The sequence below is a fragment of the Cornus florida genome, unplaced genomic scaffold, assembly GCF_030987335.1.
Source record: "Cornus florida cultivar Cherokee Brave unplaced genomic scaffold, ASM3098733v1 CherokeeBrave_3.0.0_Hap2_Chr10, whole genome shotgun sequence".
In the NCBI taxonomy this organism is placed as follows: Eukaryota; Viridiplantae; Streptophyta; class Magnoliopsida; order Cornales; family Cornaceae; genus Cornus; species Cornus florida.
The window spans coordinates 90,239,908-90,255,095 of record NW_026775580.1 but is presented as its reverse complement, the minus strand read 5'-3'; the positions used below and the strand labels follow the sequence as shown (position 1 = coordinate 90,255,095).

Here is a 15,188-nt window from a genome sequence, read left to right as displayed (position 1 = left end):
TTCTTTGAATCATCAGGACTTTGTCACTGTTTGGATGTTTCGACATAATCAAACTGAGAAGCTTTGTTTTGTTATAATCTCGAGGCAATTTACAGAGCATCTACAACAACCCATCAAGAAGAAGAGGGAAAGGCAGCAAAGGACCATAATGAAGAGAAGACAGTGATGAACAAATTATTAGTATTATTTTAGGTTTAGTAGTGTTTTTTCTTTAGGTTATGGTATAATGAAATACTATTATGAGTCTGTACGAGGCTTTTGAATTTTAGTTTGGTTTTTATTAATTTATGATTTACCCAAGCAACAATTACAAAAGGTACCCAAACAATCCTTATAAGAATTGTTCTTTAAAAGGTTCATATACTGTACAAATTTTTGCAAATGGTCTTATGTATTGAGATTTTGCTCACCTAAACTATTAAAAATGTTCGGAATATGCTTCTCTGAGATAATATTTTTTACTCCCTCATCCCATAAAACTTCCCAATCTGGATGGTAAAGGGGTAACATTTTTAACGAGGGGATGGTTAGCAAAAACTTACTCATGGTGCTACAATTTTTATTTTTATTTTTATTTTTATGTTTTTTGGTAATTAAACTGAATAATAATAATAATACATCAAAATCACGTGGTGGGGAGTAAAAAATAAACAATCGAACCACTCCCACCGTTCCATTTCTCTGTTTTCGTCTGTTGAGTTTTTTCCCCCAAAATCTCTCTCTACCTCTACACCGATCTTCAGTGCTTCACCTAGGGTTTGCTTCATGACTCAGGTATTCATATTATCTCTCAATTTTGTTGGGTAGCTTATCAATTTTTATTTTCTGTATGGTAGTTTAAGCTTGTTTGACAATCGTATGACTTCTTTAACCTTATATTTGTTGTCCGAGTCAATGAATTTTAACCAAAATTTTGATCGTGTTGTTTTAGATTTGATCGATTTGAACGAAAATTTACTTCTATTTATTTATTTATTTTGGTTTGGGTTTTCTTTTGAGTATTTGGTTGAATTGGTGGCAGGGGGATTTTATTTATTGTGTATGCTAAATTTGTTTGATAATTAAAGATGTTAAATTTGGTGAGTTTGTCTGAAATTGATTGCATGAAAAATATACACCAATTTTTGGGATTTCAGTTCTGTTAATATGGTTCTCAGATCTAATTAGTTATACTGGTGATTCTAAATGGTTAATTAGTAAGGTAATTAAGCTGGTTTGCTGAGAATTGTTTGATCTGCATAGGCTTTCTTATGAAGGGCATGCTATAGCTGTTAGGTTTTGGGTATGAGCTTGTTTAACATTTAAGTAGAGTTGGTAAATGGGATGTAAGTGAGACCAATTGTTAGAGTGGTTTATATCTTTTACATATTTGGAGTAGTTAGATTAACAATCACAGATTGAAAATCATACCCTGTCCCCCATTAAGGTAAATTTCAGCTAATATCTATTACAGTTACTCTTTCTATTCACTTAATGAACAAACTCGCGACCAGGAAAGCAACTAATTGTGGTTGGTGTAATTCCTAGATTTTAATATCGTTTTTGCATAAAATCACCTTTTTCTCCTTTTTAATTTGATAGCAGAGGAACATGACAGAAATTCCATTGATTTTGTGAAATATGTTATTATTGTTGGCAGTTAATGATAGAATGATGCGTTCTCCCAGTACCCCATAAGTCTCTGTAATGGATGGATTGTGCAGTTCTTTTTTATTAGATAGGTTCTTAATTCGGCGTTTACATCATGAAAAATGTGGATAAGCTATACAGATGAGTATTACACTTTTGTTCCATCAAAATGAAGGATGAGAATCGGCTTGAGCTTAGGTTAGGACTGTCTTTGGGTGGATCATCTGTTGAATCAGAAGGCACAAATGGTATCTCTGCAGATAGTAAGGCAAATAGAGGCGATAGAGGCAACAAATTGGTGGATGATTTCAAAAACTTTCAGAAACAGGAGTATGACTCGGGGGCTCAGAAAAGTGATCCAGTAAAACCTGAGGAGAACTTCTTTAGAAACCTTTCTAGTGATATGCTTGATGTGGATGGTTCTAGAAACTTGAATGAGGGAGGGCTTTTGGTTGCAGACAGTAGCAGATCAGCTAAAGTTGAAGAAGAGAATATTCCACAGACTGGTAATGAACCTAAGATCTTGTTTGATGAGACAAGCCATCGGAAGAAGCGCGAGAGAGAATCCCATCATGCTGAGATACATGAAAAGAGAAGAACGTCACACATTTCCATAAACACTGATGATGGCTCAACTGCTGATAATGAAGATGTGGCTGATTCTGAATTCGAGAGTTCAACCTCTAGACTGGTTCCGCACCATGATAGTGGCTCCAAAAGATACATTGGGAGTGGTGGCTCATCTGAGGTTCCAAAGGAGGTTCGCATGGTTAATGATTCAACTGTTGTGGACTTACAAGGGCAAAAAAGGTCTAAAATTTCATCAGAAAAAGAATTTAGCCTTGGGAACATGCCATATAAGGGTGTTCCTTTTCTGTCCCAATCCACAAACATCATGAACTTTCATCACCCGTTACATGTGGAGTCAAACTCAGTTAGTGCGCCCAGCACATCGGGATATCCAATACCTGGCATGATGCAGGTCATGGCTGTTGCAAATAGCGAGAGATCAGGGGCCCATACTTTGATGCCTGGAAACTTACCATTGATGTTTGGCTGTTCTCCTGTTCAGCTTCCGTCGTTGGATAAGGATAATTCCTGGGGTTTGGTTTCTCATCCTCAACTACTCCACCCATCCCTTGCTGGCAGGGGTCTGTCAAACTCAGACAAACAAACTGATGGGCTGAAGATATCCCAAGGTTTTTCTCTCTCTCTTCTCTACACTCTTTTGATCATTAAGTAGCCATGGATAGAATAAATAAAAGATGGATATGTGTTTGGTGATATGACATGGGTTCTGTTTCCATTCTCTTAAACATCACTAGGAGGATCTAGTTGTTAGATTGCCAATTTTTGTTACTTCAATATTTTTCCTTTTAATGCCTTTTCACCTGGCAAGGATGTAAAATGAATCACTTTAATAAATCTTGTTAAGCCATAAGAAACTGGGTTTGTGCTGTATTTTTAGATATATTCATGTTTACAATGTAAAAAATAAAAAAAAAACGGAAGACATTTGTGTATGGGGCACATTTATACTACAAGAGTATTTATGTGCATATTGATTCCAGTATCGAACCATTGAATAGTTTTTTTATGTGCATATTGATTCATTTTATGTTCATATTGATTCATTCTGTACTGTTACCTAAAATTTTTTAGTAGGTAAACTAATGTCCTGACAACTTATATCAATATTAAAACTTTTTACTGTGCGATGATAATTCTTTCTGGTACCCTGTTTTGTTCTAACAATGTGATTCTAAATGAGTTCCTCTTGCCGAATGGATGTAGCTGCCATGCCTGGGATGCCACACAAGTCATCTGAAGCTCCACAATATGATGGGAGGGCATTAGAACGGGCCAAGATTGATGGAAAAGAACATGCCACTGGAGAAGGTTCCTCTTCTCAGACAAAAGATGATGAGAATGGTAGCAACATGATTCTCTGGGCAAAAAATTCATCCGACCACCCATCTGAATATCCGGCTATAAGGCCAGGCATTGATGCAGACCTGAAATTCGGGGGATGTGGTTCCTACCCAGATCTACCATGGGTTTCCACAACAGGTCTAGGCCCAAATGGTAGGACGATATCTGGCGCTACTTACAGATATAGCGCAACGCAAATCAGGATTGTTTGTGCTTGCCATGGTTCCCACATGTCGCCTGAAGAGTTTGTTCGGCATGCCAATGAAGAGCAAACGAATCCAGCTACTGCCGGTATGGTGTCATTTCAAAGTAGCAATCCTGCCTCCTCTGCTCAAAGCTGAGGATTTCTTAATTCCTTCTTCAGATTGGTTAAATAATAAATATTGAGATCTGATGTGACGAGGAAGACACCTGCGTATGGTTTTACGTACCACATGTAAGATTCCTCTTCACCTGTCTCACTATACATGCGTAGTTATTCAAATTTCTTTCAATGTTGTCTTAGCAGCTGCAATTGATAATCAGGTATATGTAATAATAAATCTACTAACGGATTGGTAAATGTTAGAGACTTGAGCCAATGAGCTATATGTAATTGCCATATTCTACTATACAAATACTCAAATTCATGGTGATGAGTTTGTAACTCAATATGTACAAGTGGCATATAGTAAGATCATAGTAATCATTAAATTTACCATATTTGAATTCATATGATAGATCAATATCCTCAATTGAGAACATGGAATCATCGATTTGAACCAGATGTGTGAATATGGGAAAAAAAAAAAAAAAAAATTACAGGTATTTTATTTTATTTTTTAATATATAGTCATAACCATTTATGGCAGCAGTTGGCTTTAGCCTCAAATTTATAGAATAAAAAGACGAAATTCCTAATACATAAATGTTAGCACCAGCATAATTTAGCTACTCTATTTAATTCTTTTAATTGCTTGGTAGTGGCTCCATTGCCCTGGCTTCCCTATATGTATATAACTTGCGAAAAATAATGTCCGTAAAAAAAACTGTTTGCGACACCAATCAATATTTTGTGGTCATCAAGCTTGTTACATGTCATTGCTTCGGTCATACAATAATTTGATTAGATTAATTACCAATAAATTTTGTAGACACCAATCAATATTTTGTGGTCGTCAAGCTTGTTACATGTCATTGCTTCGGTCATACAATAATTTGATTAGATTAATTACCAATAAATTTTGTAAAAATTTTAAAAATGTCCCTACTTAATTTCTAATGATACTCCATTATATATTATTGTTGTTCAAAACAGCCCCTTATACAATTCTTTATGTCCATCACTGATCTGAAATACAATATCAGTAAATAACTAATCATTTGGTTCTAAAGAACAAAGTGCAAGCATTTACAAATCGTGCTTTGTTTGACCAACCCTAGCTTCCAGTCAATTGGTTGAGGTTTTAACCACCTCGATTACTCAAGGATAATGATTTTAGACATCATAGTTAAAAATCTCTGGAATGCATTTGATAAACCTTTTGGTAGCATTACGGTGTAGACAATTAGGTCTACACCAATTAGGTTTAAATAGCATAGTCTTGCTTAAATCATCACATATCAAGAGAAGTTCATTACAAGTGGAAGGGATCAGGTTAGACTAATAAGTTTAAATAACATAATCTCGCTAAAATTAATAGTTCACATACCAAGAAAAAGTTAATTACGAATGGAGGAATCAGATTAGACTACTAGGTTTTCAAGAAAAATGCTTCTTAAGTCGATTTGTCAAATCTATTTATGTAACTGAAGAGTTTCTATCTGTGTGATATAGCAGATGGTCCACTGCATTAAAAACATTAGACTTTTCTACTAAACAAATCGTTCTAGGATTAAATAGCACATATCAAGAAAAAGTCATTACTAGTGGAGGAATAATAGCTAACTATTAAATTCAAAGATTGTTGTATGCATGAAGTCACCTACCTGTAATCAAGATAGATCCTAATTCTTGACTTTGTGGGTATATTAAGAGCTTGGGAAACAAGTCAATCTTACTTTTAATATTATTCAAAGCATATAATTAAACAAAGCTAATTTCACCAATATGGAAAGAGAAACAAAGTCGTCCCAAAAAAAAAAAAAAAAAACCTCATCTCTTGCTCTCCACGAAAGGACCACTATTGTGATCCAACGGCAATTATATAAAAAATTGCTTGCATATGGCCTTTTAGATTTTATTAATTAGAAAAACCAACCATACGGTAATAAAATTGAAGGGCAATTTTCACTTATAAAAAAAAAAAAAAAATTTAAGGGCAATTTTCATAACACAATTTTAATAAAACTGAACAAAGTTATCTAAAAACAGAAAAATTGTTTTTTATTGACAAATCAAGGGTTTCTTCTGATTTTTAATTTTTATTTTTATCATCTAACTTAATAAATGAATCACTATAGAGACGGCCAGTATTTGCAAACTTACCTACCACAAACGAACTGATGAAAAATTCCAGTGACTTTATTAAATGTTCCAGTGCTAATGCTGTTCAGCATCATTGAACAGAAGCTGAAGATCAACTCGTAAGAATATGTGTGGACAGTACTATGAATCTATGGTCCGCCATTAGTACTATTGGTTTTCGCGGAAAACTAGATGTTTTACCTAGGTTTCTTCACTTGCACACACAGCAATGTTACGAAAAGATTCGCAACAAAAGTAATAATATCTTTATATTTAATCATTGAAGTGAAATAATTTTTTAAAATTTATAAATAATTAATACATCTTTAAATATTTAATCATTGAAGTGAAATAATTTTTTAAAATTTATAAATAATTAATACATCTTTAAATCATGTGGTAGGTTAAATATGAATAGTTCATGCCTTTAGCCGTCGTGAAATTTTCTGAAAGTGATTTTTCTATTTATATAATTGCATCCAACCGGAGTGTTGGCTCCTTTCACAAGAATATGGAAAGAGAAACAAAGTCATACAAAAAGAGAACTATATAAACAAGTATGTATATATTATTATTATTATTATTATTATTATTATTATTATGTTCTAACTTTATGTGAAAATTCTTATGGTAGTTATATATATATATTATAAGACAATATTTAGATCTTATTCACTTTATTCTTATTATTGATGTGGATCAATAATAAATAGATACATTTTATTTAATTAACAAATAAAAAATGGTGACATTGAACTTGTTCAAATTTATAAGAGAGGCTATTTTTTTAATTTCGAACCTATAACCCCTGGATCATAATAAAACTACCTTACCATTGTGATTAGGCTCGCCTTCAATTATTTAACTATACAAATTATAATAATTTCTCAAGTTAGTAGATACCGAAACTTCCTGTGAAGAAACCAAACTAACTAACAAATTAAGTAAAAGGACACCTTTTGGGGTGAGGCATATAAATAACAGTCCTGCATAGCAAACCTAATGTGATCATACTACCCTGTTATTAGAATTCCAAGCAAGTTTCTAAAGTCTAATCTTCCCATGAATCAATTAGTTGTGTTCATTTTACTTGTTTTCTTCTTCTTCTTCCATGTCAAAGCACAATCTCCTAGCTCTGCGCAGGACATGCTTTCCCAACATCCAACCAGTTTTCAACATGCGAACATAACATTTGTCATCGGTGTCCTCTGCGTCATGGTTTCACTAATATTCATCATCCTTGTCTTTGCAAAGTTCTATCTTCTGTCATCATCTGTTGATAACAATCAACAAACTCAAGATGGAGTACTTACTCAATCAAGGCCTCGATTCTCCGGAATTGATAAAACAGTGGTCGAGTCTCTTCCTTTCTTCAGATTCTCTTCACTCGATGGATCAAGGGAAGGACTTGAATGTCCAGTTTGCCTATCTAAGTTCCAAGATACTGAAATTCTTCGGTCACTGCCCAAGTGCAAGCATGCCTTTCACATCAACTGTGTTGATCCATGGCTCGAGAAGCACTCAAGCTGTCCTCTTTGCAGGACTAAGGTCAGTGCTGATGACCTTACGTACTCGAATAGTTCAAACTACTTATGGAACCAGTCAGAGCGGCGACAGGACTCAAACTTGGAGCTTGTTGTCCAGAGAGAGGAAGACCATCATGGCTCTTCAAGATTTTGCAGTGGAAGTAGCTTTAGGAAATCTGGAAAGGGTAAGAAAGAAGAAGAATTGCCAATCCAAGAAAATTGTGATAGCCACGAAAATGAAAAAGGTCTGCATAAGTTGAAGAATAGATGGAGCAGTGTGAGTTCTTCTGACCTCATGCTCTTGAATTCAGAGATGCTTAATGCTATGTCAAGCTATAGATTCTCTTCATTGGATACAAATAACGATCAATTCGTTACAGGGAGTAGGGTTGCAGAGAGAGAAATTATGTTGAATCCCAAGGCAGAGAGATCGATGTCAGAGATAGCAGTTCATCCAAGATTTATAGAGCTGAACATGAGAAGTAGTATTAGAGACTCGACTCATCCTGAAAATAATGTCGAGGAGGACAGATTGAAGAGACTTTGGTTGACAATTGCACGAAGAACAGTTCAATGGTTTGCAAATAGAGAGGAAAGGACACAACAGTACTCTCACAACACAAGAGAGTCACTGAATGTGTAGTTTTGCAAAATTTGTGCATTTCAAACTACTAATGAGGAGTGTGAAACCTCGCTCATTGAGCACTCTATTTAAGCTGATCAAGAGGAGCAGATGTATCATCCATTTGTTTATTTCCATGATTCACTTGGAACTTCATATTAAGTTTGTTAATTGATCATGTTCTTATTGTAAATAGATATAGTAGCACTCTGTATATGTTTTACACATCATATATAACCAAGGGTCTTGATAGCTTCGGAAATGTGAATAGACATGAGTTTTTCAAGATTGATTATTAGGTGCAAACAATTCTTTAGAGAGAATGTACGAGTACAAAATAAAAAATAAAAAAAAATAATTCTTTGAAGATTTAGTTCCTCAAAAAGCAATTTTATTTATTAATTAATTTATTTTTTCCTGACATAAAAGCAATTTTATTTAATACGAAAAAATTACAGGCATTTTATTTTATATTTTAATATATATATATAGTCATAACCATTTATTAGCAGCAGTTGGTTACGGCCTCAAATTTATAGAATACTTGGAAGAAATTAATTTCTAGTACTCAAATGTTAGTACCAGTATAAATTAGCTAGTCTATTTAATTTTTTAATTGCTTGGTAGTGGCTGCATTGTCCTGCTTCCCTCAGCAGACATAGCAAAAGGTACCACAGTATATATATATATATATGGTAAGCCTTGAGGAAAATAATGCTAAGTCAAAAAACTGTTTGTGACAGCAATGAATATTTCGTGTTCATCAATTAAGCTTGTTACATGTCATTGCTTGTGTCATTATATAATAAATTAATTACACTAGGGAATGCCTCCGGATCTTCTGTTTTCAAATCTATTCCTTTTAAGTTGGTTTTTTTAGTGAGATAAGAATAAACTATAAAAGACATCATGCTTCAACACATCGATTTTGGACCATAGTTTTCTTTTCTTTTTAGTAAACTTTACTAATGAAAACAGCTTCTTTTTATGAAGGAGTTGTTTCTGACTCTTGATGTAACATTGCAAATTTACAGTTCCATTGTATTAACTGTTCTTTTTATTTTTATTTTTATTTTTTATTTTTTTTATTTACATAAATTACAAACTGGATAAAAATAATAGGCAACTCAAAGTCAAATGAGAAATGAGCTAAGGGTAAGAATAAATCCCCTGTGGAATCATAAAAAATCTCTCTAACGATTACCGACAGTTACCATTTCCTATAAGAAGATAAATAATCGACTTGAAAGGTACACCAAAATTTTTATATTTAATCTTTTATCGGAGATTCAATCATGAGGTACTAACTTAACCGTGGCACCACGCCGGTATCACTTCTCTTTTCTGTTTTGCATGAAACACACCCACTCTTGACGCGGTCTGTGGGAAGCGCAAAATAATTACATTTCCAACCCAATTTGTGGTTTCCACGCATATATCACCAATGGCGAAATTTCCTCACCAAGGTAGTCGTCAGCCGCCGTCACAATCATCAGATACCACTACCTCTGGAAGGAGATCCACAATATTGCATGCTGGAGAAACACTCTCTATCTTTGGATTACCCGTTTAAATTCAAGTTCGTTCTGTTTAACAAAAACATTCTCTCTGGAGCCCCTTTAGATCTCTCAATTTTATATTTAATCCTTTATCCGAGATTCAATCATGAGGTACTAACTTAACCGTGGCACCACGCCGGTCATCACTTCTCTTTTCTGTTTTGCATGAAACACACCCACTCTTGACGCCGTCTGTGGGAAGCGCAAAATAATTACGTTTCCAACCCAATTTGTGGTTTCCACGCATATATCACCAATGGCGAAATTTCCTCACCAAGGTAGTCGTCAGCCGCCGTCACAATCATCAGATACCATTACCTCTGGAAGGAGATCCACAATATTGCACGCTGAAGAAACACTCTCTATCTTTGGATTACCCGTTTGAATTCGAGTTCGTTATGTTTAAAAAAACATTCTCTCTGGAGCCCCTTCAGATCTCTCAATTTTGCTGACGACCATTCAATTGTAATGCTTCAGGTATGCCTCACACTGACCAGCTATTCAAAGTCATTGGCATTCGTCTCCTCAATTGGTTACAACTTGGTGATTGTAAATTACAGGTCAGTCATGGGTTTCTCTTTCCTGTTTTAGTTTTCATAAAAGTATGTAGATTTTAATTCTTCAAAGCTTCTATTCTTGTGCGTCTAAAAATCAAATGTACGATCATGTTCTCTTGGATAATTGGCTAAAAACTGAGTGTCATATTTGATAGTAAAGTGGGCATAAGACCCTAAAAACTGAGCTTCTATTAATAAACTGAGTGGATAATTGGCTAAAAACTGAGTGTCACAATAATAATTGGCTAAAAATCAATGTACGATCCCAAGGACAAACTGTGGTGGAAATATTATTGTGACACTCAGTTTTTGATAGTAAAGTGGGCACAAGACCCTATTGCAAAATTTAGCCCAAAAGATGAGTACATATATGAAGTGAACAGTACCCGCGGACATAGTAAATTTATAAGATAATGAGAGATTTTTCACCGTTTTTATATTACTATCAATATATATACACATATATACAACCCGAGAACAGAGCTCCAGCCTTATATACACACACACACATATACACACAGTGAGCACAACCGAGAGCGACATTTAATTATAAAAAAAAATGAGAGCAATGGACAAGAAGATATCGTCCATTAATTCTAACTGTATATAGCTCGGTTGGTCTCGAAAGTGATTATAGTGCAAGCTTCCATCATCGCAATCTACAGAAGCTTTTATCCAAACTTGATGCTTCCATTCACTCTATTTGACATTTTACTTGCTGAGTTGCTCATTCATATTCTATGAATAAGAGTCATTCAACCTAGTAAAGCTGTCCAATCTTTTTGAAGCATGGATTGAAGCTGAACCAAAATCGGATATTCTACTTCAGTCTTCATATTGACAAGACCGAAGCAACTTTTGATCCTTCAACCGACATATATTTGTGTTACTGGAGCAGTGAATTTTACTGACACCAACATGATATATGCACTTGTGCAATGCGCTACAGACTTGAATTTCTAATACACGCCTTGAACCTGTGATAGTGAATATTTCAAGTTATTACTATTTTTCTTGAGGGCAAGACTTCTTAGCTGGAGTTGCTAGTTGAATGGATGAGCCGAGTGAAGTTCATACTAATCTTCTTCCCTTATTAAAGGGTGACCTGTGTGACGCTTATAGTAATCTACTTCCCTTGTTAAAGGGAGAGCTGGATGATGTTTAATGCTCATAGTACTCTACTTCCCTTATTAAAGGGTGAGCTGGGTGACGCTCATAATAATCTACTTTCTTTGTTAAAGGGAGAGTTGGGTGAAGCTCATAATACTCTACTTCCCTTATTAAAGAGTGAGTTGGGTGACGCTCATAATAGTCTACTTCCCTCATTAAAGGGTAAGCTGGGTGACACTCATAGTACTCTACTTCCCTTATTAAAGGGTAAGCTGGGTGAAATTCATAGTAATCTACTTACCTTGTTAAAGGGTGAGCTGAGTGAAATTCGTATTAATCTACCTCCTTATTAAAGGGGCGAGCTAAATGAAGCTCATAATCGTCATTCCCGTATTAAAAATGGGTTGAAATAAAAGTGCCCCGTACTATCAGGGCCCGAGCTGAATGAAGCTCGTAATTGTCGTCCTCCGTATTAAATGGGGTCGAAATAAGCTTGTAAAATATACTTCCCTTTTTCAAGGGCGAGTTGAGTGAAGCTCATAAAATATACTTCCCTTTTTAAAAGGTAAGCTCATTTAGCTTAAGAAAGCATATTCTCTCAGCTCATGAAGTTCGGACAAATCTGCTTAATTCTTAAAGGATTAAGAGAGGTTAACCAAAAAGAGGTCGCCTAACGAAGGTTAACCTAATATGAGATTGATTTCTGCTAAAGAGAGGTCAGTCAAAAGACACTTTGACATTCTCGATGCTTGACAAGCAAACACGAAAATGGGGGGCAACTGATAAAGATAAAAATAATAGGCAACTCAAAGTCAAATGAGAAATGAGATAAGGGTAAGGATAAATTCCCAAAATCTTTGTGGAATCATAAAAAATTTCTCTGACAGTTACCATATGTAACGACAGTTATCATTTCCTATAAGAATGTAAATAATCGACTTGAAAGGTACGCCAAAAATTTCATATTTAATCCTTTATCGGAGATTCAATCGTGAGGTACTAACTTGACTGTCGGAGTGCTCCCGGCTGGCACCACGCCGATCAACACTTCTCTTTTCTGTTTTGCAGGAAACACCCTGTAATACCTCTAATTTTAAAAATTAGTCTCGGCATTTTTGTAATTATCTATACTGCATTTTTAGTTGTTTATTTGTTTATTTGCCTGATTATGGTAATTAATTGATTACTTGTTTTATTTAATTGAATAGTTGTTTGTTTAATTGTTTTATTTTCTTTAATTAAGTTGTTTGTCTTAATTGTTAATGGTTTATTAATTAATTTAAATGGAATAAATGGAATTAATTGGATTAAATTAGTATTGTTAATTGTAATGTTTAATTAGGGTTTTAGTCTGTTAGGGGTCACGTATTAGCCGACTTAAATTATAAGTATTATTGTTTTCTTTTCCTTCTCGGATCATAATTAGAATTAGGGTTATATTTTTTCTAAGCCTATAAATATATCATTACGTTGGTTTAGAGTTTGAAAAACATAAAACATAAATTCTATTCACGTAAAGAGAGGGTTGAGAGAACAGAGACATCAGTTAGGGCTACCAAGGAGGACCGAGAAGGTTTTGTTTGTGGATTTAAACCAGAGCAATAGGAGGTTAACAGTGAACGGACGTTGTCGGAAAACTTAGGAAGACGGCCACAAGGTTTTGATTCCCAAAACCACACAAGCAAGTTTTATTCTGTCTCTCTCCCCTTGGCCTGTGTTCTGTGCATACCTAGATAATCTCTAGGAGTTTAATTGGACACTAACTTAATCTTGCATGCTTAGTATAAGTTAAATTGCTTGTCTGTATGTGTTGAATTTTATCTGATATGGTTCTTGCAAGTTTGGGTTTCAGTTTTGGTCTTTAAGCATGTTAAATCGGTAATTGTTTTAATGTTCTTTATGATGCAAACTGTTTTTAAATAATGGTTTGGGATGATACTGGATGTAATTAAAGACCCTTAGGTTCAGTTTTAAAGAAGAACAGAACGGTTGGAAGCGACCAGAGGCGAAGCAGAAAGGTTCAGGGCTCTTAGAGCATGGAAGAGGGAGCTGGCTCCCTCAACTACAAAGCCGGCTCCCACCCCTTTTGAGCCGGCTCCAAGAGGCATGGAGCCGGCTCCATGCTTTAGGGAGCCTGCTTCCAAGTTCTGCGAGCAGGCTCTCTCATGTTAGTGCGTTTTGGAATTTTTTTGGCACTGTTGCAACAAGTTTAATTTGTTTTGAATTATCTAGGACTGTACTGGGGTTCTAATTATTGATTTCATGGAGTTTTAAAACCTCACATGGCATAAATTATACCTATAAGCTAATGGATGGAACAGTAGAAAAGTAAACAACTTTGCATGCTGTTAACGGTTGGAGGGGAATTAATTGCTTAATTTTAATTCGGCGATTTAATGGATTATAACATGATTTTAAATCTTGTTTTAGATGCACAGTAGGGTCATTTATTTATCAGATTTGACCTATACATACTCTGGATTTTAATTGCTGAAATATTTGTCTCTTTTTTGCAATTACATGAATTAAGATTGAATTTAATTGCTGAGATATTAAACACTATTCTGCAATTACCTGGATTATGGTTTTGGGCTTTAGTTGTTGAACTGCTATTTATGATCTGTAGTTTACATGGTTTTGAACTTAAATTGCTGAACTGTTACTTAGGTTATGTAATTTACATAGAAATTAACCTGGATTTTAATTGAGGAATTAATAGCTTATATTCTGTTAATTACATGGATTTATGTGTTGAATTTTAATTGCTGAATTAATATATATTAAATTCTGTCAATTATCTGGATATTGTGGATTGTATGCACCGGTATGGGACGGTGACATACTAGGGATGGTTTAGCTCAAAACGCTAAGACCTACCCTATTGGAATCAGGGAATGGATTGTAAAAATTGAATCCTACTTATATTTGGGTTAGATCAACTGAGTAAGTTGAGTAACTATATGGATTAACTGTTGTTTGGAGTTAAGTCATATCAACTGAATAAGTTGAGTGATTAACTAGATTATAAGTCGTATGTCAGATCAATGAACAATTGAATGACATTCTCTGGTTTTGGACAGACTTTAAATATATGTTTATGGTACCACGACATGAGCTTAAGTCTCATAATTGTTGGTTAGGATGCGTATATGCAGTGGATGCGTATCTGGCTATGATAGGTTGAGGTGTACCCTGTTAGGTCTAGGTACTCATGCCCACCTTTGGGTGCGTTTTTGCATGTTGCCTTCTATTCAGGTTGAGACCCCTTTGTAGTCCAGTGAATGTCCCTTAGTGTGGATATATATGTATTTATGGACTAGATAGATATTGTGAGATATCTAGGATGTATTTGCGTATCGGGTCATTGTATGGATTGCAGTTAGAATAGAACTTGTTTGTGGGCCTGACCCACTCTTATATTTTTCAGGTATCAGACGGTTCCAGTCTTAGGGCTTGTGCAGCTGAGCAGAGACGGTCATTCACTCTACCGACGATGTAGGATTTCATTCCATGTTTTAGATTTGGATTTTTATTTCAGTTGTTTATGTTCAGTTGGGATTTTGTTTAGGGGTCCACTAGATGGATTCCCGAGTTATACTCTTGGAGGTTTTGGAGAGTTGGATTATTTTGATCTTTATTATTTGAGGATTTTATATTTAGAATTCCTTCAGCTTTAATATTTATTTCTTAAATCTTTTTGTATTCCTGCTTGTTTATATATTAATTGTCTGATATTCCCTCGAGTTTGGGCTTGGGCCTGATCAACCAATTTAGTATTGTAAGCCGCTTTACGAAATTTGAAAAGGG

The 15,188-nt window shown here is 34.9% G+C and overlaps 2 protein-coding genes across 2 annotated transcripts; both read left to right on the top strand.

Moving 5' to 3' along the window:
- The first annotated feature begins 449 nt into the window (after positions 1–449).
- LOC132280076 (ninja-family protein mc410-like) lies at positions 450–4,273 on the top strand. The gene is made up of 3 exons (XM_059782194.1): positions 450–774; positions 1,640–2,828; positions 3,424–4,273. Exons 2-3 carry the CDS (start codon positions 1,799–1,801, stop codon positions 3,900–3,902), a joined length of 1,509 nt encoding a protein of 502 aa, XP_059638177.1. The 5' UTR covers positions 450–774; positions 1,640–1,798; the 3' UTR covers positions 3,903–4,273.
- Positions 4,274–6,803: 2,530 nt separating this feature from the next.
- LOC132279076 (E3 ubiquitin-protein ligase ATL42-like) lies at positions 6,804–8,390 on the top strand. Its single transcript, XM_059781008.1, has one exon. It carries the CDS (start codon positions 7,070–7,072, stop codon positions 8,174–8,176), a length of 1,107 nt encoding a protein of 368 aa, XP_059636991.1. The 5' UTR covers positions 6,804–7,069; the 3' UTR covers positions 8,177–8,390.
- Positions 8,391–15,188: the final 6,798 nt, after the last annotated feature.